This window comes from Poecilia reticulata, chromosome 7 (assembly GCF_904066995.2).
Source record: "Poecilia reticulata chromosome 7, P_reticulata-male-v2, whole genome shotgun sequence".
In the NCBI taxonomy this organism is placed as follows: Eukaryota; Metazoa; Chordata; class Actinopteri; order Cyprinodontiformes; family Poeciliidae; genus Poecilia; species Poecilia reticulata.
Window position 1 is genome coordinate 10,383,961 of NC_088836.1, and position 27,395 is coordinate 10,411,355.

At 37.7% G+C, this 27,395-nt stretch overlaps 1 protein-coding gene across 1 annotated transcript in view; it reads right to left on the reverse strand.

The window, feature by feature from the left end:
* Positions 1 to 27,395, reverse strand: part of sema3bl (sema domain, immunoglobulin domain (Ig), short basic domain, secreted, (semaphorin) 3bl) — a 64,879-nt gene that overhangs the window by 17,291 nt on the left and 20,193 nt on the right. Inside the window, exons 2-5 of the mRNA XM_017307989.2 lie at positions 26,809 to 26,969; positions 18,576 to 18,635; positions 11,690 to 11,809; positions 1,554 to 1,644 (exon numbers count right to left, since the gene is read on the reverse strand). Coding sequence (XP_017163478.1) covers positions 1,554 to 1,644; positions 11,690 to 11,809; positions 18,576 to 18,635; positions 26,809 to 26,969 — 432 coding nt within the window. The remainder of the gene's footprint in view (positions 1 to 1,553; positions 1,645 to 11,689; positions 11,810 to 18,575; positions 18,636 to 26,808; positions 26,970 to 27,395) is intronic.

The window sequence follows — 27,395 nt, forward strand, 5'->3', positions numbered from 1 at the left end:
TGAACACATCGCCGTCTTCAGCCTGCATTTATAGTTCACATTATCAAATGTTCCTGGCTATATGAACCTCTCTAAATCTCCCACTATTTCTGCAGTGAGCTTGAAAATTTGTGTGCCCATGTGGCCACTGTATATGACAGCTGGGGTCCAAATATTTGGCTCTGGCTTTAACATTCTCCTGCCAAACACAAAGCAAAGCTGGATGATTTCTGATGCTGGAATCACCCAGCTGTGCAGATGTATGCAGACACACACATTACACACAGACACACACACACACACAATGCAGGCCTCCTCCCTAAAAAAATCCCAGGATCATCTGTCACTGGCATAAATCAGTGTTCCTTCACAAGGTGCAATAAATACTTAATGACATTTCAAGAGAAACACCCAGAATTGTTTATTTAAGAGGGGACATTTTCATAATGTGTGCGTTTCACCACATGTTAAAGCCAAGAAAGGTTTGCCTTTAATAAGGTTTTGTCTTGTTGATATGACAAAGCACCTGCAACACTAAATAGTTTTATTGTAGGTGTACAATATGGTTACAAGTACAGATATTTTACTTGTGCATTTATGTCCTTATATGGAACAAATCTTACAGGTAGCAGTTTAAAGATATGACAAATGCAGGATGTAATGGTGCAAATGACTTGTACTTGGAAGTTGCGTTTTCTGGTTTCCGACACAATATGATGCCTAATAAAGTCAAAACGTTGGCATTCCAGAGTCATCCTGAGTTCAGTATGCAATGCAGTGCAGCACATACAAAACCTATAGCACCATCCACTTTCCTTTAAATGTGAAACTATATAAATGGAGGTTTTAAGTCTAAATTGATTTAATTTGCAATAGTTCCTGCTGTTCATTAGCAAGAGAAGGAGGGAAGGCTTGCAAACAAACAGGCTGAAATAAGAGGATCTTTAGTTCAGTTGAGTGAAGATTTTGTCAGGTGACATCTCCAAACAGATGTCACCTGACACACCACTTAAACACTATTCAAGCAGCGTGTTCTATTTCATTTCCCTTTGGGATCAATAAAGTATTTTTGAGTTGAATTTGAATTTAGTGGTTGCTGCAGTGGAAAACGTATCAGTGTCACATGTCTAAATCCCGAAACCCTGTTTGATTTCCAACAGCTACATCATGGAAATTATGTGAAGGAGAACAGATCCAAACTAAAGTCCAGTTAGCTTGAGTAAAGAGAACAGGTGCAGATCATCAGGTCAGGTCCAGATTGCAAAAAGTTACGTCAAGTCAATATGCTGACCAATTATATCATCATCTGTCTGTTATTAAAGGCTGCCTTTTAGAAGACTGTAAGCTTAGTTCAGACTGTTTATGTGCTGAAATACGAACAAGAGTTATGTATTTATCATGGGCTGGACTGGACTCACAGTTACGGTTGCATCAGTTTGGATCTCAACAAACCAGAGTCAGACATTACACCCCATATGGTCGACTCTACACACACACCATTAACATTCCTCTATTAGTTCCACAAACAAAATATTAAAGTGATAAACACATATGGAAAGTGAACTGTGACATACCGCTGAAGGTGCTTGTAAACGGAAAGCTGGGGTCATGTGGAACCTTTCCTCGTCCGCTCTCCACATTCAGCGGGTTCGTGGTGAACACGTGCTGGGGAAGAAAAGGCACAGTTACAAGTGTGTAAATTAAGTCCAGCAGGTGGGCCCCGAGGAGGACTCTATCAAGCCGATATTTATCACAGCTCCAGAAACGCATGAGAAATATAGATTTGCTTCACATGAGTCAGATTACAGAGTTGAAATATTAACTGAATCGTATTTTCCTCACCAGCTCTTCCAAGTGGAAAATCTTTTTTTATTGACCGTCTACAAACAAGGTCAGCCTGTTGCACCACCTGAAACTGATTATCTTGTGAAGCAAAAGTTCAGCAGGTACAAAGCAGACAAAACATATTCTCTTTTTTTTTTAAAGACGTTACTGTAATTTTATTGCGGGGGAGGAGAGATTCTTCGTCTTTGTCTCAACGTTCAGTTTAGTCCAACTGGGACGGTTTGCAGTTTCACACAGTTTTTCACGTTTACTCGTCCTTTCATCGAACTCTCGCCTGTCTGAGAACGAAGGGGCCGTCTGAGATAAGAGGAAATTTAGGATTAGCGGAGCTGCCAGAGTTCAGACTAATTTCCCACTCAGTTCCCAGTGCAGATCAGTCCTGGGAGACCTGGCTGCAGAGGAGCCAGCTGGGTAATAAAAGAAAATACTGCAATCAAATGAAATCTGCTGTTAAATTTTTAACTTTAGTAACAGTAACAAATTTGTTGACAGTAAATGTATTCCTGCAGACCGAAAAGCAAACTCATCAGTTTCTGCTAAACTATGCTGGCAAGGTAACTAATTATTTTTTGTTTACAACAGAAAATATTCCATTGTCAATCATGTAGAGTAGTTTTCAACAAATATACAATGTACATTTTGAAATAAAATATCTAAAGACACATTTTAAATCTGGCCTTTCAAAATGCGCAAAAGGAAAATTAACCAGTAAGAGTAAATGAACTTCTTTAGGTGATATCCTACAATTGAGCAAATTGCCAAAAACATTTTTCTTTTAGAAATAATAAAAGCAGTCCACCAAAATCGGATCAAATTACCACAGAGTCGTACAAAAACAGACCTTAACAGCTGGTAGTTTAGCACTTGTTTCTCGTTACAACACGGTCCAAATAAGCATAAAGCTGATTACCTGTTCCGTAAAAGTAATTAAGAAACAATTCAGCACAGATCATAAAAAAGGTTAATTGAGTCCACTCTAATTAACTCATGTTCTTTACTTCACATACCAAATACATTAACCCTAATATTTGGGTTCTGGAACAACAGAGACTGGCAGAAAAGGCAGATCTCACTTAAATCCATTGGTTTTACAGTCAAAAAGCAAGTTTAAACCATAGACTATGCATTTTCACATGGATGTTGTGGTGTCCAAGCTTGAACAATCTGTTGATTTGTGTCAAGTTGAACAATTTGAAGGAATCCCGCCCTTATTATTTTCTGCCCATTTTGTGTGCGTCACAAGTTGTAGCATCAAAACATCCTCAGCACGATATCAGCACAATATTTGATATTATCAGCACAATATTTGACAGTTGTCTTAGTTGCCTCTTAAGTTTGAAGTTTATCTTGTCATTGTGGCCAATTAGCTCAATGTTTATATTGTCTGATCAGAAAAGGTGTCTTTTCCACGTGGGCAGCTATAAATGACAGTCATGCTTGAAAGTCTGTGGAAAGGCCGATCTTTCTCTCTTTCTTCCCATGGGAAATGTTTTTCAGTCACATTGTGACACTGGTGTTTCAGCACAAGAAGCTTGGCAGCAGCAACATTTTGATCATTCCTGGATTTTTTCCAAGGAACAAGTTTTATTTCCTTTTACAGTCAAGTCAGATGTTTGAAACTTGGCTCCCGCTGGGTTTTCGAACGAGGCACTGATCCCAAACAAACATTAAAACTAATTTAAAAAAGGCCAACATTACGGAATAGTGTAGATCTGAATTCTGTTGAACATTAATACACTTTTGCAAAAAGTAAAAACAGAAATTAATAAACAATACAATGATATTTTACCATAGAGACTTTTTTTTTTTACAGAAGTTAAAGAACTTTTAAGAGCTCTACCATTTCTGTCAAGAAAAGTGGCGAAATAACCAGTGGTACTAATGCCAGAAACTTGTTATTCATTGATTTGCATGGACATTAATCTATATAAGAAATAGGTGTATCTATAATTGAGACTTTATGTGTAATTTTGAAACTGGATGGATGGAAAGCCTGTGTTGAATTCAAACTTGTCTATTCAGCTCTTGGTTTTACTGTGTGTGTGATCTTTCAGTCCTGGAGAATAAAGGTTCAAATGAATCATTAACATAATATTCATGTTGATACTAAATTCTAAACTGATTGGTTTTAAAACATAATTGATCCATCAGTGCCTCTTTAAGCAATGCTTGGAAAATTTAGGCAGATGCTAGCAACAAAAGCTTAAGTTTATTAATAAAAACAGAACAAAACGCAAAGACCTGGGGAGTGTTGGCTGTTTTAAAAAAAATTAATTTATCCTTCTGGTTTTTCTGATTATAGCTCTACATGGTTAAAACATTGTATTCTGGTATTCCAAATAAATTCAGATGCAACATTTTGCAAAATTACTCCTTCCTGCTTCCCGATAGCCCCACCTCACAGCAGCTAACAGATGCAGAACCTCGACAGGGTTTTTAATTTCAGAGCCGTAACTCATGCTGCCCACTCCGGTGAATTATGTGGCACAAAGCTCAGCAAATCAGCGCACGATGAAAGGGGCAGACAGGGAAACCTCAATGAATGCATCCGCAACAGGACCAGGTGCAAAGTCCAGTGTGTTCTTGTCTGTCTGGCGTCACTTTCCCACTACACCTCATTAGGACCAACACTTAATCTTTATCCTGAACAGGATCTGTACTAGTCTTTGAGTGAAAATGAATCTGCTCACATCTTTTGTTCTGACTGCAGAAATGGAAAAAAAACTTAATAAAATGCTGAAGTGCTGAGGGGGGTAGACGGGGTCTTTTTGACTTAACTCACTGGTTGGTCAAAGTGACTTAATGAACTCAGTCCACATCCTCAGACTGTGTGACTTTTTAGGTCAAGAAAGGGTCGCTTTGGATTAAAGCCCTTTTGTTTCCACTCTTTCTTCCTCCACTTCAATGCCAGCAGGCCGTCTGTACCAGAAATGTCTCTGCGATCAAACGCGGCCTGTTTCCAGGAGAAAAGTAGGAATGGAAGGTGACAGGAGCAACTATAAAACTCTGACTTTGATACAAACCCATGTGACAAATTAAAGTGCCCTGGCCGTGAACTCTGATTCTCAGTCCATGTTCCTCTCATAAACAATAGAGTATTGTTACACGGTGGGCGAGTCCTTCGCTGAGCAGAGATCACAGGGGAGATGATGACATTGAAGTCAGCAGCTTAAAAAAAAAACGCCTGTCAGAATCGGCAAACAATACGCGCAAAACCCATTTAGTTTTAGACGTGCAGCAACACACACACACACGCACACACACACACATGCAGCACAGCAGTACGTGTTGAGGAACATGAACGAGTCAAAGTGGTCCGACACAGGAAAATTTCCTGGCAGTCTCAGGATGTTTAACTTTTTTTTAAAATTTGGAACATGTATAGCTTTTTAAGTGCTCGTCAAGAGGTTTGAACGACTTTTACAGGTAGTGAAGTGAATATGCAGAGCCCACCAGCACGCACAACGCTGAAACACAAGCTCACACTGATTAATCTCTTAACTTGCAGCGCCTTGCAGAAGCGTCCAGGTCCAGACCTAAATCCACATACGAATCTGAACTCCAAAAATACTAGTAAAACTGGATGATTTAAAGCCGTTTTGCAACAAAAGCAGGTTCTGCAAAAATATTAGCTCAGGAAGACTGAATGCAAATTATCACCACACTTTTTAGATTTTTATTGGAAGAACATTTGAAAACCATTAAATGTTTACTTTTCATTTCACAATTATGTATTACTTCTTTGGTCTTTCACATAAAATCCACACAAAATGAATTATTAATGAAAAAAAAAAATCAAGAAAAGGTTTGCATTTTGTCATCATAATCTTAGTCATTCTGGTTCTTTTTTGAGGATTCAAAGATTTTTATTATTATTATGGAAAAATATCTCGTTTTCCCATCTGGTTTTCTCCTTGTAAGCGTGTATGGGTGCATGTGTGTGTGTGTGTGTGTGTGTGTGTTGGCTGTGTTTTGCCCTTTTGTATGTTTTTACACTGCTCATTTGCTCATCCCAGATGAGCAAGAGTCAAGTTTTCTAAGCGTCGCTGCGTGTGAATGTCTGTGTCTGAATGTGTTTTCTCATCATGCTCCACGGGGATCGAGCAGCTCATTAGTGTGTCAGAGTCACTCGGGCCACACTCTGTCAAAACAAATACACACAAGTTCTGTGATACAGAGAAGGAAACATTCAGAGCTCTTTGTACTCAGTTCTGCCAAGCATAATACAACACAATACTGTAGAACCCCACAGTAAAACTGAGAAAAGTCACAGCAGACAGTAAATGGACTGAACTTAATATAGTGCTTTCCCACTCATAATCCAGATAGCTGCATTATTTTCATTTTAAGTAAAAATTCTGTTTTGCTAATTCCCTAATCTCTACCTTACACAATATCTTCTAGCCATCCAAATCTAACACTTTTTAGTTACGTTAACTCTCTGCTAAAATCAGATTCAGACGCCGCTCTCCACTCTGCTGATCTGTCGATTCATGTCTGTCCATTAAGGTCCACCAGGACTCTGTTCAGACATGTGCATGCAGCCCAGATGTTTGAGTGCTAAAAGAGAGAAAACTTCCCAGTAGAAGTTTGACTATCACAATCTGCTGGACTTTGAATTCAGCTCAGTGAATCGTGGTTTGTTTTTCAGTCATTTATGCCAATTCTGATTCTATATTCTGCTGATTTTCTCTCTTTCCAGGTTTACCCTGCCCATTCCCTCTCTGCTTTACTTCCCTAGTCCCCCACAGCAGTTTCTCATGTTCATTTACTCAACTTTGTGCCACTACGATACCCCTGGGTTAAGTTACTCCAGAGTCAGATCATCTTTTGTTCTTGCTTCATCGACTGGCCTATGAAGACTCAACCACTATAGACCTGAACCCAATATGGCCCATCTGAACAAGTCTCCATGTGCACAGAAAAGATGTGGCGTTCCACTTCTGCTCAATGTGTTTATGGACACTGTGACAAAAAAGGGCAAAAGGGTGTAGAAACAATGAGGTACAGAGAATAAGATGGCTATAAAAATATGAATTTGGAAAAATCTAAAAGTTTCGGTTAGGATAAAGATGCACCTCTTCTGAACTTTGATATTTTTTATCTTTAATAGATTTGATCCCTGAACCATTTCAAAAGCAAGACTTGAACAAACTTGAGATATTTTTTATAAGATGAAGTCTGACTAAAACACAAATTTACCAAGCGCATCATTCAAGAACAATGGGGGCAGCCACCAAGTCCATCAACACAGTGCCTAATGATTTCTTTTTTACTACGTCTAAAGAATAAATGTAGACAAACTCTTGGACTGACTCTTGTGGTGGCATTCACCTTTAGACAATGAACTCAATCAAACAAAGGTCAGCGCCAAAAATACTGAAGACCAAATCCAGAAGCAGCTGCAGCAAAATATTAAAGGGAGGACAACCCATCCAGTTTCCAGTTTAGGATCAGAGAAAAAAATAAGAGATTGTTGTGGTGCAGTAGAGTAGGCGCTGCATTGTGGGACTTTCCTCACTGTAGCCATCAAGGCTTCAATTTACATTAGTCTTTAACAATGTTAGAAACAACATTTAGAGATGTTGCTTGCATTTTCCCTTCAGAATTTGAGCTGAGAGAGAGTTTGTAACGAGGAAACACTGAGCTTCAATTTCAGGAATTCTGAGTATGCAAACATTTACAGTATATTTCCTAACTCTTGACAGCTATTGTTTGTTGCAAAAACGTAACTCTTCTTTGTTCTTCATTGTGGGGTTCAACACGCAGCTCATTTCTTTTTATTTGTGTTTCGACGTCCATGTCTTTCATCATGTTTGTGTATGTTTCTGTCGCCATCTCTGCGTATTTATGTGCTCAGTTTGGTGCCATTTGTTTCGTTTGACCGGCTGTTTGTGTATGTGCGTGTGGTCTTGTCCTCCTCATGTCGTCGCTGTACGACGCAGGTTTATTTGTACGTCTGTGACTCTCCTCAGGCAGTCGTGTCGCTCACCGTGGGGACTCTAGCCTATGTGCATCTATAAGTGTCAGGTTGTGGTTACGGTTCCCAGAGGAAAGCAGACTCATAGATGAATACCATATGATAAGAATTAATTAATACGCTGGTTTTACTAAAACCTTTTGTAAATAACGCCATTTTTTAAAAAAATTTAAGATTTTAATTCAGTCTCATTACACAACCGTTACAACAACAAAAAAAAACTTTCTATGGCTTTGAAATTACTGTTCTCTGTAGCCAGATATCAGTCTTGTCCATCATGAGGGTGTGTTTAGTGTTTAATGGACTAGAATGCTGTCAAACACACTCTTGTGTTTTTATCCCATAAAAATACTGTGGGAATTAGCCAATATGAAAACAACAAAGTCTCCAATACTAACAGATTTTGATTTGTGAAGAAAAGCCTTGTTCTTCACAGATTTTATAGATTTTTATGTGAAATTTTGTGGCATTAGACAACGTTGCAACAACACCAGTTGGCTGATGTGAGAGCATTAGAAAGTAAATGGGTACATCTGCCCCTAACAGAGATGAAACGCCTCCTAGGTTAAAGGTCATCCCACCCAGTGTCCAGTCGGAGTGCCTTGGAGACTCATTTCCTGGGAGAGGTCACACAAACAGGCAGCTGTGTGTTCGCCAGTAAATGACTGGTTCAATAAATGGACAGGCTACCTTTGGTGCTCTTCTGTCAAATGGCACGGTGCTTTTAACCCTTTACTTTGTACACCACTGATTTCAACTACAACTCTAATACATATTTCATGGAAGAAATTCTCAGATAATATTGCAGGTTAGGGATAGGAGGGGGAGCAGACTGATGAAGGGCTTTATGGAGTGGTGCAGGAAGAATAGATCTCAGCGCAAAATCACTAAGGAGCTGTTACTAAGCTTTCAGAGGGCAACGCACTCATTACATCTCATTTTAATAGATGGTAAGGATGCAGAAGTGCTCAGCAGATAAAGGTACCTGTGTGTACATTGGGACAAAATCTTGAACTGGTTAGCAAATACAGACTAGATACACAGAAAAGGGCAGAGCCACATGTGTTTTGAGAGCAGACTTGCCTTTTTTCATGCAAGCTCTAGGCTACTGTACATGTTTCATCAGACGATCATTCAAGTGGACTTTTGCATGCAGTGGTGAGGAAAGGGGGACACGCAGAGGCTGGACCGTCTCATCAGGAGAGCTGGCTCTGTGGTTGGTATGAGTCTGGAGTCTTTTGAGATGGTGGTGGAAAAGAGGAGTTGAAGATAGTTCAGGAAATTACCGCCCACCTCTTGAACACTTCTTTCTCCCAGTAGAGGAGTTCTCTCAGATTCCTGTCAGTGGGCTGTTCAACTAAGAGGTTCAGGAATGTATTTATGCCACTGGCCATTAGACTCTCTCACAACGCTCTGGAGGAACGGTGGGAAGTGGGAAAATTCACTTCTTGATTTTTTTTCTATCGTTTTTGATGAGTTTTTATATGGTTTTTGGCCATTTTATTATGTTTTTAATGCTTTTATTGGTAATTACACAAGTATGTGAGCAAAAGACTACCTCATAATTTCTTCTAGATAAAAAGAAGTACCAAAAACTGACAGAATCGACTACCTGAGAGGACAAGACTTGCTGTTGGAGTGGCTAAAGCACACACACGCACTCACACACGCACGCACACACACACACCAAAAGGGAAAGGGAACACACACATGGATGACTAACTGAATACTTAAGAAAAAAATAATGTTTCACCGCACTCAGTTTCCTTTATATATGCTAACAAATCAATGCATTTGTTCGCTAATGGTTGGCATTCTGCCGCTGCACTCGTTTCCCTTGCACAGCTCTACCAATGTCAGCCAGCCCTTGTCTGAATCCAGATTTTGACCCCCTCCTGCTGGGTTGTAGCAGGAGTGAAAACCATGAAAAACTGCCTTGAAACAACAAAATAATGCAGGATCGCTTTAATGGCTTCATTCATAGGTTCTTGTCCTTTATATGGCTTTGACTGTGAGCCGAGTGGATACGAGGAGGGACAGCCGGCGCAGTTAAAAAGATGTATAGAGAGGGTTGTGCTGTGGCCGAGTCGCCCTTAAACAAAACTCATGCCAGAGAGCTGCCTGTTGAGACCCCAGTGATTTGTACCCAGACCCCCAGCCTGTCTCAGTTTATTTTCTTTTTTCCTTTTGGAAACTGGAAGCAAAACACACTTCTTTCAAGAACGTTTCCCTAACAGAAGCACTTCAGTGCCACCCAGTAATTCTTCAGACTGTCCAAATATCTCACTTGGAAATCCTTCGCGTTTCATTATATTTCTATTCCATTATTTGATCCAACACACAATGCAACTTTGTACTTGACTCTGCTATGCTAACCTAGAGTTTCCAAGAGTAAGACATCATCTCATATGCACCAGCTGCTGTCATTAAGATGGATAATGTTCAGTTGAAATATTTCCCAGTCAAAGAAAAAGACTAAAATTTTGCATTCAGGTTTCATTAATTCTTCCTCAGCTTTGCATACATTTATAAGCGTCTTTTGTACCGTCAACAAAAGAGGCCTATGATTCTGAAGCCTCTGTTGTTATGAGACACTCTGAAACTGAAATGATATTAAACCCCAAGCTTAGGGTTTAACCTACATGTACGTTTACCTATATGCATGTAAAATTTGTTGTACTCTCTTACTCACCACCACATACAACAGCAGATAGTTTTGCATCCAAAGAGCACATAAAACATCACAACTCTCTTTAGTCACCAGCAACCAGCGCACTAGCACAATGCGCATCGCAGCTGTGGCGCCAGGAGCGCAACAATAATTTTGTTGATGTTGTAACTTTGGGCTACATGGAGCAACCGATCTAGCCTCAAATTCTCTGATCAACATTTCCTGCTGTGTCATGCTTATTCTCCCTTTCCCACTTCCAAGTGTCCCCAGGTTGCACCACCAAAACCATTCTATAAATGCTTTATGCATAGCAAAAAAAACACAAAACAAAACAAAAACCTGTCACATCCTTTTTAGTATTACAGGAAACCCATTGTATGCTTCATGAGCCAGGAAGACCTCGTCTGTTCCTGCAAAGGTCCTCCATATTTTGTCCACTTTTGAATTATGGGATGTGGTTTTGGTACAATTTAGTTTTAATGAAATATTTCTACATGTCTATAAAATTACCCGCTGTTGCAATGTACTCTCTCCATCATATAAAAATATGGCGCCATGAAAAGAAAAACTTTTTCTACCTCTAATGTGACACATCTCCCATTCAACTGTAGTGAGAAAAAAATAAAGCTACAAGTATTTTATATAAATGCTTTTGTTGATGCATCTTTGAGTTAAGAATATTTGCTCTTTTTGCCAAAGTTAATTAAGTCTATCAGATTCTGAGGTGATCTCTACTCTACACTTCTCTCCAGATTACAACACAGATTTTCCTTCAAAATATGTCAGAAAGAAAAAAAAAAGTAAATCTATAATTTTCATTCTTAGCTGTCCACTCTTGTAGTACCTTGTAGGTATTGTTCCTCAAAGAACCTGCACTGTGAAAAGTGTGCAAATAATAAAAAAGTAAGTAAATATTTGACATTTTAGTGCAGAAATGTTTTAAAAGCTCCATAGTTCGTCCCAAAAGTCTATAATTACCATCTTAGTGGAAATGTTGGTGTTTTTATCTTCTCTATTGAAATTAACATTCAAAGTTCATTCAGATAATGTGCTGTAGTGCAGCTCAGCATACATTCAGCTAAACATTTTTTGTTTAGGTCATATGCTTCCTCAAAAGCCCTGTTATTTGTTGCTCCATGTGTGTGCAAAGTTGTTTGCTTATATCCATCCAGACAAAGAACAGATGCACAACGTTCCTTCACTCCTCCACTTACCTCTCCTCTGTGGCCCACATAGATAAAGGCACACATGGGCTGGAATGCTCCGGTACCACAGGCCAATAGGTGAGTGCGATTGTATGGCTGCAGGAGGCGAACAAAGTTGGCACACTCCGTCTGCAAAACAAATCCACACAGACTAATTAAAGCTCTTTTTTTTTTTTTTTTACATCTCTGACATGCGCATGTCATTAAAGCGTCTGAGTGCAGAAAGCCCTTAAGTGCACGCAACATATAAAAAAAGGAGGCTAAATGTTTATGGTATATCAACAGGAAACTTCTGCCCAAAAACATGATGAAAGAGCGCTTTGTTGTGCACACAAACATCTGGGCGAATAAAGGGAGAACCAAACAATAAATCAAATCATAGTGACTGTTGTCAAAATGCAGATAAGCTGATTTCCATGGCCTAAATGATTTTTTTTTTTTTAATGAGGCTTATTGATCACATATGTTTTCAGAGAAGGCCAAGAAGAATGTCATCTGATAAAATCTAAAAGTTTTCCAACTACTCATATTTTGGATTGAATTTTGGACGGCAGCCATGACTGGCAGAAAAAGCTATGAAAATATCAAAAGGACGTCAAAAACAGAATGGATGCCTGTATGCAAGCCTAAATATCTCCATACTTTTCTCATAAAATATGACTTATAAAAACAATCAGTCCAGCCTGCACAATATTTTAGTTTCCTGTAAAGGTTTTTGGAAAAGCAAAAACGTCACATTAAGCATAGAAAATGACAGAAGGCTAAATCACGAAAGATTCAAAAGTTAATATTTTACTGAAACAGCTAGAAAAAGGTGATGGACAAAGGCTCAGATAAAAATAAATAAATAAATAAAATCAGTGACATAAACCAAAAGGCTTTATGTCTAAGGATATAAGTATCATGATATTTCTACAAGGATTCAGATGAATATGGAGGAGCTACAAAAACAGCAGCTGACCAAAGATTGTTTTCTAGCGAGAAGAAATTGAATTGTCAGTTGTCATTTCTTGAAGATTAATTAAGCTCAAGTATGCGCTTCATGCATGCAGTCCAAAATATTCATGATCAAAATAAGTTTAAACAGTAAACACATTTTAGTTTACACACAGTTTATTCCATTTTTTATGTAATTATGTATAAAAGTACTATTACATTTAGTTTTTTTTTTTTTTTTTACTTTTCCTTTGGATAAAAGGTGATCCATTTTGACTGTGGCTTTCAACAAATTTTAAATATTTTGGTGATAAAATATTTGTTGCTACCAGCAAAACAGACAGGAGAGACTGAGTAAAACAATCGAGGTAAATATGCATTCATAAAAATGTATATATGCCAAGAGAAAAGTATTATTGGCAAATTTCAAGGACTATACTCAAGAATATTTGTGCTTTTCCGTATTTTCTTTTTTATTTATGTGCTTATAAAGTTGCTGTTAAGCTCTTTTTTCCTTCAGTGCTTTAGCAACAATGTCTGCATGACGTAATTCGTGTTGCTTTGATTTGAGAAACAACTTTCATCAAACAAGTGACACACAGACTTCAGACATCACAGGACAAAATCCGCATAATTTGCTCGTATCTGAATACATATCACATAGAAGCCTCTCATTTCAGTGACTTCTCTGAAAGGTGAACCACTAACGTCAAAATACAGATTGGCCAATCACAGACAACCTCAATATGTGCAGACAAAAAAATGCAAAGGAGACATTTGAGATTCTACCTTTGACTTGTTGATTTGGAAATCTTCAGGAACATTTCTCTAGCACATGTGGACATTGCTGCGTACGGTTAGTAATGCAACCACAAATTTAAAAATGCACAATAAGCAGTTTATCTTAGGTTGAGTGTTTGTCAGAAAAGCTTTGGCACTGGTAGTGTGCCAACCAAAAAAGAAAACATTGGATTTCTCTTTGTCTGTATTTTGCAACAGGATGCACAAAATCCCACTGAGCTGAGTGGACCCAACATGCGTAAATCTGCCTCACGTTCAGCAAGAAAGTTGTCTTAGAAATCTTAGGTGCCTTGGAGACCAAAAAGTGGAATGAAATGTTGAAAAGCTGAAATATGTCTCCAGCCTTCCACTCAGGGATTTTGGGTGTTACGATTCTGTGTGGTCTTTCAGAGAAGAAGTGGCAGCAGAGGAAGGGTGGTTCAGCAAAAAATGAAGCGGTTTGATTTCTAACACACTCAGCTCTCAGCTCTTCTGGCCAGAATTGAAAATTACAGCATAAATATCTGGAGAAGACAAAGGCCAGCAATGTTCCTTGTATTTAACTCTGATTATTAGGAAAGATTTGGGTGACCACAAATATTCCTGCACAGAAATACATGCTACATTTTTTTAATGTTGCCCACAAAAACCACATTGGCATGTATAATAGTTCTGACATGAACAATTTTGTATCCAAAACATAGTTTTATTCCTTTTTTGCCATTTCAATCATTAATATAAATAAATATGAGTAATATCATATTGTCAAGTAGGTTTCCCTGGGGCTTTGCAATTTACAGCATGAAACAAGAAGAAAATGTGTTTCCATCAATCACTCAAAAGTTCAGTTACATGTGAACACAGTAAAAGTTCATCCCCTGATGTAAAACCAGTAAAACAATTCCTGTACTTTTTTTTACTGTAATCTCATCTTGCTCTGGTAGGAGTGTAGATCCGTATGAGTTCACAGTGCTGTGTGGAAATCTAGATAAAAAACTGCAGTGAAGCAATAGTGAGCTTAATTGTTTTGGATAGCACAGAGCAGGCAAAGAGTCAGCGTGTAGTGAAGTTACATGGCAACCTCATTGCTGACGAAACCCAACTGTCTGGCCACATTCAGTCATTTTGTGGAAGTTTGACTAACTAATCCAGTGATCTTACAAACAGTGTTACAGAACTGAAGAAAAAAAAAACTAGACCCAGATTCAGTTTGCATACATGACAGCACATTGACAACCAGGGTGCATGTCTTTAAAGACTTTGTGGTAACTCTGAAAAACATCAGAGGTTGCTCCATGCTGGACTCCAGCTCAATAGACACTATGTTAATGTTTTTTTTACAAACCTCCAAAGAAAGAACAGAGTGCTTTAGAAAATATACCAAAAGCAGCCACTGAAACTGTATAGCTGGTTAACTGGGCTGTAATTTAATAATACAACATCTGAAATGTGCATCTTTGGTCACATTTCATCCCATCATTTACCAAAGTTTAGAACATTTCAGCATATTAATGTAAAACCGTTATATATGAAGCAATATTTTAATCAATTAGTTTAATTCAATTTACTTGTATAATACCAACAACCCCCACAAAAGTAATTTGAAGGCAAATGAGTTTAAGTTCAACACTTAGAGTCCAATCATATAGTTAGATTCAGATCCAATTAAAAACTGTCCAGTTCAGTTCTAGTTGTAAAACAATATAGACTAATTCAGTTGACCAATTAATGCTTATTAATAAGAGGTTTTCTATCTACAGAAGCAAAGCCGATTGCATCGAGCAAATCTCTCATTCTGAGCAAACTTGTTTTTTTTATTATTATTGGCAAACAGTTTTGCAAGCAACAATGCTGTGCTCGTTATCAAAATGTCAATACAACAGGAAGAATGCGGAAATTTTTTAATCACCGCTGCGAGGTAAAAATGTTCCTTTTTTGTCATTAATGAAATCCATCGACAGGTTCTGGCTGCCTGACAAACATGTATGAATAGTAAACAAGTCACTGAGAAGCAATTTTGGACATACAGAGTGGTTTGGAGTGTAAACAACATGGAATAGAAAATGAGACTGATTCTGTAATGCTAACAAGAAACATAAAAACAAATACAGAAATGTTATGCATGTGTGAGTAAGACCTGGACAGCAGCACAGCTGGATGAACTAGACCATCCAGTTGTTTGGTTTCTACAGCTGGAAATGCATCTGAAATGATGCATTTCCAGAGAGGACTGGAAAGTCATTCAACATGGAATGAGATCATTTTTCCCCAACACTCATAACTACTCCTATTATGTTACCAAACAAATGGTAATTTTAGTAAACTCAATTGAGAAAACCTCAATTGAGCAGCCTAAAGAGTTTTATTTACCATTTGCAATGATTTATACAATCTTGTTTTCTAATAACTCTAAAGAGAGAAACAATGTGAAAAGCTCCTGCAAAGACCACAGACCAGTTTTTTCAGCATTAGTTTGTAAACAGATTTTTAGAATTTGTGCGACTGATATTCAACACTTTATTTGAACAAATCTAAATGTACTATATAAAACTACCTTAAGTCTGGTGGTAAGAATTTGACTCGTACAACAGTAAGGACCTCACACAGCATGTATTTGGAACAAGGGTAGCCACTGGACTTCGCTCAATGACCAGGATAACTAATGTTAGCAACACAAATCAAGAATTATGAATTTTTCTGCCTTTTTGGATCTGAAGAAATATTGCACCGACTTGACCAGCTGTGTACAACTGATTCATTGAGATACAAACATAAACAGTTTATTACCACAGCCGTCACCAGATCTCAACATTCAGATGTCTGGACTGTGGGAAGAAGCTGGAGTAGCTGGATAGAGAACACATGCATGCATGTAGAAAACATGCAAAATCCATGCAGAACGCAACGTTCTTGTTAATAGGCATTTACCCAAAAGACATTTTTCTACCACACTTCATCCACAGAGGGAACACAATGTAGCAGCTCCTCTGTGATGAAGCTTTACCATAGGGTTGGATTACAGACAACAATAGTGGTTTCACTAAAAGAATTAATTATATATAAACAATAACATACTTTCTCTTATTTTTTTTAAAATTAAATGTCATGGCTTATAAACATTGCAATATTAAATTTTGGGTAGGTACTACAAGAAACTAACAAGAAACATAAAAAGGTACTACACTGCATTACATGTCTAATTTTCTCCGCTAGGGAAAAGAATATGTGCCCAACTCATTTGTAGTCAGCTTCCAAGAGCAACATGCAAATCAATGAAATGGAAAGAAATGGAGCAGCGAGAACAAGGCAGAACAAGTTTAGCTGAAGTCACTAAATGCCTTCACTCTGCCTGGTATTTATTTGTCTCAGCAGTGATTAATGATTGTGGCAGCTGTGAGGTTTTAACATGGATGCCAATGCCACGCCCCTGCTTTTTCAGACTTTTTTTATGTACATAAATGCATGTACATGTTTAACATTTTTTAAATATATGTATAAACTTACTATTAGCACTCAAACCAAACGTTTTGTATACTCTTAGTGCCATGCAAGACTCCAGATATCTCTTTTACATTGCAAAACACAAACGTAAAGCAGAACAAGGTGAAAACCTTTCACCTTTCAACCTTCCTTCTGTCTGTGTTAGACGTGCACAGCCAACAGACGGGCCATAACACATGTAGACCGGCGTGAATCTGTCAGTGTTTGGTGTCTGAAACCCTTTCACTCAGTTTAAAACCAAACAACTGACAAAAAACAGCATTTGTGAAGGAATGCAGAAAGACATCGACATGCACAGCCTTTTGACTCCTCTGATAAAGTGTTGCACCTCCTCTGCACACATACGCATCTTCCCCTGCATGACTGCTGTGAACAGCATATGAAAAACGCACAATAAAACTGCTATAAGACACCCTAGACACCTGCCACTTCAAACAAAGCTTATAACTTATATGTGAAAGCACAGAGGACACACAAACTCTAACTCGTTCCAGATGCGATGCCCGTCACACTTCTTGTTTAAGAAATTTCATTATTTTTATAACTCATTCAGTATGCATTCACTGTGCGACAAAAAAAATAAAAAAATTGTAGGAATTTTTTGTTTCCAAAACAATTCTTAAACTTACTTAGGATTTTATTTGCACCAACATGTTTTTGCAGCTCCTCAAGTTAAAGGAGTTAAGATTTTTTTTACATTTTATCGCGTTCCTTATTACATTCACTTGCTTTATTTAGTGTTTATGACATAACAAGCACAGAGTTTTACTCTACAGAGGAGCAACACTGGCTAGATATTGCAACACTTTGATGGCTTTCATAAAAGTCTGCCTAGGAGTTATCGAATTCAATAGATAATTATGCCAGAGGTCACCAACGCTTGGTTCAGGTTCTAGATCTGAACCTAGTTTTGAAACGTTTAGTTTGAGATTTGTGAAATATTCACTCTGTCAACTGAAAAAAAAACTTTTCTAAATATTGTTGCTGAAATCTTGTCTTGTTCTTGTGAGCTTCATCTACCATTACATCCTACTTGAAATACTGCATATCATGCTGTCATGTGAAGGTCCAAGTACGCAACAGTAATTTAGTCACAAATCTGTGAAATGTGAAAAAAAAGAGCAATACTGTTAACAAAAAATGTTAAAAATCTTAGGAGAATCTGGGAAATTGGTAAATTTTTACAATTTCTGAACCATTCCAATAAAGTATGCATGTTGAAAATCAAAATAAAGAAAGTAGAGGTGGTTTAAATCTTTTACACATTGCTGCAGTACATTTGTAAGATGTCTCATTGGGAGACACTGGAGAAATGACCTTACAATAAAAAACAGGCCTCAGCTGTTTAGCCCCAAGTTTGTTTTCTCTAATTGTTCCTTTAGGGACAGTTTAGAGGCCAGAAAGCTGTAGTTTTAGACAAACTATGGTCCATTGGAAATAAAACACTTATTTATAATCTGGGTGGAGTGAAAACCTTGACAAAAAACAGTGAATGCTGATTTTTGGACTATTGAAGACTCATTATGTACTTTGTGTTGTTTTTTTCACATTAAACCTAATAAAATCCATTGACCATGTGGTAGTGACATGAAAAGATGTGGAAAAGCTCCAGGTGTTTCAATACTTTTAATACAAGCTGCAATTTTTAAAAGAGGTAGAAAAGAGAAGCAGTGCTCACCTGTTCCTTCCCTGTCTGAATGCAATCTTCTCTGTTTCCAGGTAACGGAGGCCAATAGATCTGTGGAAGAAGACAAACCAAAGGGGCATTTAGAACACAAGTAAAAGAAAAATAGAATTGGATAGATAATAGCCTCATAACAGTGAAATTATACAAACAGCCATTTTATTTGGCAATGTAGCAAAATGTGATTGGGGAAGCAATTACTAATTGATGGTAAAGCAAACAATTACCCTCAATTGACATCTTCACCGCAACTTTCTGATAAACAAAAACAAACATGTACTCGGCTTTAGTATCATTAAATCAGATGAATTGAAAGCAATTTACTAAGTAGATCACATACATAAGATTTTTAATGAGCAAAGGGGGAACTTCACAGCAGACAAGCCAACGCTTTATAGGACGTACTGAGGTAATATTTGAAAATGGTACATAAAATTTGCAGGCTTGAAACTGATGTAATTTCAGACGAAGCAATAAAGTTTTTTATGGGTCTTATTAAATTCTGTTCGGTTTTCGCACCCATCTTTAGTAATACGGGGTTCTTTTTAAACAAACATTAAACCTGTATTATGATCTCATGTCCAGGATTTATTTTTCTATTGACAAGTGCTGTTGCTCCCTGGTTTGTAGAGATTATTAAATGATTTCTTTGTTCAAGACTATTGGTAATGTTGAGAAACTGTGCAACAAGAATCAAAACTATTCTCAAAATATACTAAATATGACAAGTATGTTTTTAAAAAAATGCAGATATAAAGTAGGATTTTCTATTCTTTTTCTCCTCTAGATTCCCACTGTAACGGTCCAAGAGGCGTGAATGAGAAAATCTGTTGGATTCTCGGTGACGTGTGTGAAATGAAAACTGTACCCAAGACACTGAGGCTTTTCTTTCCACTGCTGTCTGCAAATGTTGTATTAATACTTGCTGTTTCTGTAAAGAAAGGTCCAGGCCTGCCTCTGTCGGGGTTCAGTGACGTGGGTAAAACTGTTGTTTTGTACCGACTTCTAAAGACAATAAGCATTTGTCTGGTCCAGGAGGAAACTGCCTTTGTTTTGGCTAGTCGAGATAAAAGCAACCAGTGGGGGGAAAAAACAAATGATCCAGACTTGCATTAGGTTGGCTCACTGACTCCAGAATATGCATGGAGAACATGTGCATGTGTTTAGGGCTCCTGCCGCAACTATAGGGACAGAGTGAGAATGAATCAGAAGCAGTAAAGTGCCTTGTTGGCCTCAAAGCTGAACCACATTCTCTTCTTGTACCAATTACACATGGAGTTCATGTCAGCAGTAAAACTGTAAGGCACACTGTATATCCTCTGACATAAACTTCAATATCACCAAAATCCTCCCAGTGGACTTGGTGTAAATCTGAAAAACTAAAAGCATCCACCCAAAATTGTATAAATCATTTATACTTTATGTTTCATTTGTATTAGTAATGTGAAAACTGAAAAGCAAGAGGAACCTTACTGACCCAGCCTGGTAAGAATCAATAGCCCAGTCCAGAGGACCTGGACTATTGAGAAACGATTGCTTCCTGGAGGTGTGGGCTGTGCTGAAATTTAAAATTTTACCCATTCAGTGTGTTACATGCCAGTTCAATGTTAAGACGCTTACCACAAATTGCCTGCAATCTAAACAATTGTCCTCCACTGCAGAGAGAAGGGCTGACCAGAACAATGTTAATGTTAATTCAATAGTTGGAAGAAGGGACGGGCTGAACGGCTTCCTTCACTTCCTCTGCTGCCATTGTTAAAACTACAGGCAGACTAAAAATCAATGCTGTTCACACTTTTCTTTCTGTTCACTGATTGGTCTGGTTGAAAACCGTCCGGAGACAATCCGAGTTAAGGAGAGCGAGCCCAGATTGTGATGAAAGAGAGAACTTTTTTCAAGTGGAGTTGCACAGGAAGGCAATATTTACCATATCCGCTTAACAAAATGGTGTCATTAAAAACACGTCTCTGGTAGTCAGTCTCAACTATCAATAATTTAGAAATCTTCGTCTAAAAAGTTCATTTTATACAAAACTAAACCAAGAAAATAAACATGGTTTTCCAAATGATTTCCAGACTTGTTTCAATAATTTCATGACGATGCTTAGCAGTCCTCAGCTGCAGTGATATTGGAGATATGTAAAACTGTAAAAATTATTCTGTGGTGAGAAATGTAGACAAAAAGATTTCGACTGAGCTGAGGTTAGGCTTATGTAATTTAATAATTATAAATTTAACCAGAAGGTTTTATTTAAACCCATATAGCTTTATGTAGCAGAGGAAGAAATTGTTACTTCTGGTCTCAAAATACATTGTTAAAGATCAAGGCTTAATTAAACTGAACAAGACTGACAAACCTAAAAGCATGCAAGACACACATCATTATCAAGACAAGATTACATTTGATATTGTCATAAAGTTTAATCTTTAACTAGAGTAAACTTTAATCTTAAACTTAAAACTGACATAATTTAGGGTTTTTAATAAAACACTTAGATTAGACTACAGTGATGGCCTCTTTACAGGCAGCTGCAGTTCTTCCAAAATACTGCTGACGTAGTCAACACCAGGAAAATGGCTCACACCAAAAAAAACTTGGTTCCTCTAATTTTCTGTAAATCAGTCTGAATTATAATATTTGACCGGTGCATCATATTTCCATGCTTTACTTTATCATACATCTCTTTGAATGAGAAAAATATTTGGCAAATGTCAACTTTCACTCAAACTCTGTATAGAAACTGGGAGATCTTGATTATGCTGTAATCCAACATGACAAAGTTAACATGACCGTGGTCAGACAGCTCCATCTTCTTATCAAAGGATTGGATATTCTCTCAAACATCCAATCTTTCTTTATGAGCAGATATTTTTTCTAAAACTGAATCATCATTAGAGATGATATGTTTTATGTTGAGTAAAATGAAGTTAAAAATAAGGTGGAACCAAATGCGTCAGCTCTCTAAAGCTCTTTATTTGGCATGATCCAGAATAATCCATACTAATGTGTGTGTCTACGACGTCATTGCGTCACGACAAACTCTGACCTGCCACGTTTAACTGATACTGTTAAAATCCACCCGGCCCCAATTTTAGGTCCCAGGGGTCCAAGTCATTGTGTTGCAATATTCAATCCATTGTCTAAATCTTTGGGCCAGCCAGCCTTCACCTGCCGCTCTCTCTCTCCCATCATGCTTTGCTTCTGGCTCCAAAACATGCCAAATATTTCTTTAATCCTTAAAATGTATAAATAAAAGACAGTCTTTTAAAACTACTGATGACTTTCCATGGTGAGACACAAACAAGTCAAAGTCTTTTGACTTTTATCTGCTGCTGCAAATAAATTATCCAAAGATCAGTAGATCCAGAAACAATACTTTAACGTTCCGCCAAGATTAGAGCCATGATAATCGCCAATGCTTTAATGAACTCCATTTGCAAATAATATACAACAAAGTAGGCATAAATCTCATCCGAAGAAAGAGAAAACTAACCTTAAGTTTTGTCAAAAGCTGGGACCACATTGCATAAACTAAAGCATATCCTTTTCCTTTTGGGTTTGTGCATTAAAACCAAACCCAACACTGTAATGAACAAAGTTGCAACAGTGGTACGATGTTGTTTGTTTTAAATATTGGACTGAAACACTAAGACCATTAAAACTCACTCAAGAAATAAGAAATGTGGTCCTCCAAGGAGAGACCAACTTTCAACACGCCCTCTGCTTTTATCAACACACCAGTTCCAGCTCTGTATTGCTTTCACACCGAAAGGATTCCTGTTGAGTTGAGCAACGCTAAGTGAGCCAGAACAGATGCCATCACGAGAATCACCAAGGTAGCACAGTTCACACTATTCAGCACACGTAACCAAACACTGGGCAAAATAAACGAGTTGTCTGGACGTGCAGAAACATATAAAACGTCTGTGACAGCCAACCCCGATTCCAGGCCCATGCAGGAAAGAAAGACTGGACATGTTATTTATGCTGCAATATCCAAAGGTATTTTATTAAATACCACTGTATATATAACACTGACGAAATGGACCATGTCAAATAAACATTTTCATTGATTTATTTGATATATTTTGGTTTCCTTACAAATTATAATATGGTAATTTATTTACTTTGAATTAGTGAATAATTTTCTTTTTCCACATTTTTGCCAGCGTAACAATGAACCATCTCCTGAAATGACAGCCACATGACAAAAGTCAATAAACGGATAACAAACAACACTATAACTTCTGAAGCAATTACAGTGGGGCAAAAAAGTATTTAGTCAGCCACCAATTGTGCAAGTTCTCCCACTTAAAAAGATGAGAGAGGCCTGTAATTTTCATCATAGATGTACCTCAACTATGAGAGACAAAAGGAGAAAAAAAATCCAGAAAATCACATTTTCTGATTTTTAAAGAATTTATTTGCAAAATATGGTGGAAAATAAGTATTTGGTCAATAACAAAGGTTCATCTCAACACTTTGTTATATACCCTTTGTTGGCAATGACAGAGATCAAACGTTTTCTGTAAGTCTTCACAAGGTTCTCACACACTGTTGGTGGTATTTTGGCCCATTCCTCCATGCAGATCTTCTCTAGAGCTGTGATGTTCTGGGGCTGTCGCTGGACAACACGGACTTTCAACTCCCTCCACAGATTTTCTATGGGGTTGACATCTGGAGACTGGCTAGGCCACTCCAGGACCTTGAAATGCTTCTTACGAAGCCACTCCTTCGTTACCCGGGTGGTGTGTTTGGGATCATCGTCCTGCTGAAAGACCCAGCCACGTTTCACCTTCAATGCCCTTGTTGATGGAAGGAGGTTTTCACTCAAAATGTGACGATACATGGCCCCATTCATTCTTTCCTTTACACGGATCAGTGGTCCTGGTCCCTTGGCAGAAAAACAGCCCTAAAGCATGATGTTTCCACCCCCATGCTTCACAGTAGGCATGGTGTTCTTTGGATGCAACTCAGCATTCATTCTCCTCCAAACACGACGAGTAGAGTTTTGACCAAAAAACGTTCTACTTTGGTTTCATCTGACCATATGATATTCTCCCAGTCATCTTCTGGATCATCCAAATGCTCTCTAGCAAACTTGAGACGGGCCTTGACATGTACTGGCTTAAGCAGGGGGACACATCTGGCACTGCAGGTTTGAGTCCCTGGCGGCGTAGTGTGTTACTGATGGTAGCCTTTGTTACTTTGGTCCCAGCTCTCTGCAGGTCATTCACTAGGTTCCCCCATGTGGTTCTGGATTTTTGCTCACCGTTCTTGTGATCATTTTGACCCCACAGGGTGTGATCTTGCGTGGAGCCCCAGATCGAGGGAGATTATCAGTGGTCTTGTAAGTGTTCCATTTTCTAATAATTGATCCCACAGTTGATTTCTTTACACCAAGCTGTTTACCTATTGCAGATTCAGTATTCCCAGCTAGGTGCAGGTTTATAATTTTGTTTCGGGTGTCCTTTGACAGCTCTCTAGTTTTGGCCATGGTGGAGTTTAGAGTGTGACTGTTTGAGGTTGTGGACAGGTGTGTTTTATACTGATAACGAGTTCAAATAGGTGCCATTAATACAGGTAACAAGTGGAGGACAGAGGAGCCTCTTACAGAAGAAGTTACACGGCTGTGAGAGCCTGAAATCTTGCTTGTTTGTAGCTGACCAAATACTTATTTTCCACCATATATTGCCAATAAATTCTTTAAAAATCAGAAAATGTGATTTTCTGGATTTTTTTTCTCCTTTTGTCTCTCATAGTTGAGGTACATCTATGATGAAAATTACAGGCCTCTCTCATCTTTTTAAGTGGGAGAACTTGCACAATTGGTGACCGACTAAATACTTTTTTGCCCCACTGTACATATGGTGGTTTTAAAAGGTTACTAAATTGTGGTTCTAACTTCTTGTAACAGTCAAGAAGTGGCAGCAAGTGGATATTTGATATCTCCCAGCAACATTGCTGAACATCTTGGATTATGAAAAAAACAATGTTTCACTGGTACTAATGCATGTTTGATATTACTTAAAGTACAAGTGGTAGATTATAGGCCACATCCCTATCCGATTATAAATCTCCTTTTTTAGAAGGTAATGTTGACAACTTTTAAAACATGAGTGTTTTCTAATATTTGTGAATTCTCTGTGGACTGAGAGACAAATCAGACATAAATGGTTGATATATAGTTTTCAGTGTATTTCACTTCTCTACTCACACATTCACTTTGTGTCAGTCAAGACGTTTTTTTACTTGTCAAAAAGTGAACATTCTGTTGTTTCTGCTCCTTTCGCGACCGCAGTGGGGATATCAGTTTTAAAAAGTTACCTTTGTTCACCACAAACCGTTTATGGAACATATGTACAGGCTGTAAGGTACAGTATGAATACATGTAACATATGTAGCACATTTTCCCTTCAACCAGTCTGGAAACACATGCTGGTGAAATTAAATCTTGTTTTACACTGAACTCATCAAATTCCCTGAGGACTTAGTCTTCCAAAAAACACTGTTCAGTATAAGTTTCAGGACTCCACCAGTAGTGCCTAAGCACATTTTGATTTACTCGTCCATGAAATAAATTATATTAGATAAAGAACACCATCCAACATAGGATTTGAATCACTTACTGTAGTATATGTATGCGTCATAATATCCAAGTTTCATAAGTTTTATGATTTTAAAAAGTTTGAAAAACTTAAACTCTGATCTGACAGAGTCCAATCCACTAATCAATCAATCAATCAATCAATCAATCAATCAATCAATCAATCAATCAATCAATCAATCAATCAATCAATCAATCAATCAATCAATCAATCAATCAATCAATCAATCAATATTCCAGACACAAAAAGGTCCATAGTAAAATAAAATATATATATATGATATTCACCTCTTGTTACAAGTAGGACATCTGTGGCTTGTTACTTGATTTTTCATTTTCTTGCATACATACAAAATTTCTACATGACATTTTTTCATAATTTGTCACATTACAACCACAAGTGTTAGGGTACTTTTACGGGATTTTGAGTGACAGACAAATGAAGATAAAAGAAAAGAATACATGGTTTTCCCAATGTGTTCAATAATTTTAGACATGTTAAAACAAAAATTTTGAGAAGATCTGCATGCATTTTGTATTCAGCCTCTGAGTCAACACTTCAGATCCGTCTGCAGCTACAGCACCAGGTCTTTTCAGTTTTGGTGTAAAAAGAGCATCCAGAGAACATTATCCCTGGTTACTCTTCTACGCAATGTCAAGCTGTTTTATTAAACTTGATGCTGCTTTTCCACTTCATATTATGCAATACTTTGCCCTGAACTATCAGATACAATTTCGGTAAAATCCATTAAAGTTTTTGGTGACGTTCAAGGAATTTGAAAACTCTTCAAAGGTTTTTGTTGAAAATTTGTTTCACATTCAAGTAAAAATATGACTTTACTGTATGGCCTTGACTTTAGAATTGGCTTGACAACATTTTGTTATTTTGGATACATAATTATGCAATATGATGAAAATTTAAACATCCAGACTCTCTTTAGAAGATCTGCTTCGTAGTTTAACCTTCCTTGTATCTTTGCTGTTAATATATAACAATAATAAATACTGAAATGATTTATGAGGAGCTTCCCCTTTACAGGTGTTCAGGCATCAGAAAAGAAACATTAAACTTGACATGGAATAGGCTAGAAGGTAACTATAGAGCAAAAGAACATTATGCTAAGATATACACTGTTTATAGGGTAAACAGAGCAAAGGAAGGATTGATGGGCAACAATAAATTTACCATGAATCTGTGATTCTGTCATCCTTTGCTGTTTATCGGTAAAGGGATCTTTTGTTGAACTGTGTTTAATATTTTCCACATTTCACCTATGATGCAACTGCACTAATATTAAATGATATGTCTGCTCAGGTTTGACCCCCCACTCCCTATTTGTGCGTGATTTATAGTAGAGTTTATTTAAACAGATGTTCTGTATAGAAGAACAGTTCTGGAGAAAAAGAAAAAAAAAAACTCACCCCACAGTGTCTCATTACCCATAAAAATCATCATTCTACAGACTGAGACCAGTTGCAGAATGACTGCAACTTTTATAAATAAGTGAGTCAATGTGTATTAAATATGCAATGCTATGTCAATCTTTACAACAGAAAACTTGATACAAACAAAAATATCCTCAACACAAACAAACTGTCTAAAGCAAACTGAAACCTCACCTCTTTGGATTCACTGCTGACGGGACTCAGCATGACAGAGTACAGGACATCTTTACCTCCCAGGAAGAGCCGATCACGGTACTCATCAAGAAGGACAGCGCTGAGTGAGAGCTGGCCGTCATGGCCGCTAAAGATGGATGACCTGTTGGTGGACAGCAGGTCTGTAGAGAGAGCAGAGAAAAAGAAAAAGTTAGCTGGAGTGACATGGCTTGTTGTTTTGATGTCCCTGTTGAAAGGACAGAGGGACACATTTCATCACATGAAGAGTTTTCCCAAGCATCCGTTCCTGCTCTCATCGCAGTGTTTGGAACACAAACATGCTCTCAACTTTTGCAAGGAAACATGGATGCAATTATCTAACAGTTCAGCGTATGATGCATCTTAGTTTTGGGGTTAAGAAGTTAAGTATCAAGAACTGAAATAATTTCCAGATGGTCCTCTTATATCATCTCATTCCTTTTCAGATTCCCCCATTTATTATTATAGTACCTTTCTCCTTCAACCACCAAGTGTAACATATTTCTCTTGGTTCTAACAATCAAATTATCTTTTTTTCAAAGCCATCAAAATAGTCTAATTTAAAACCT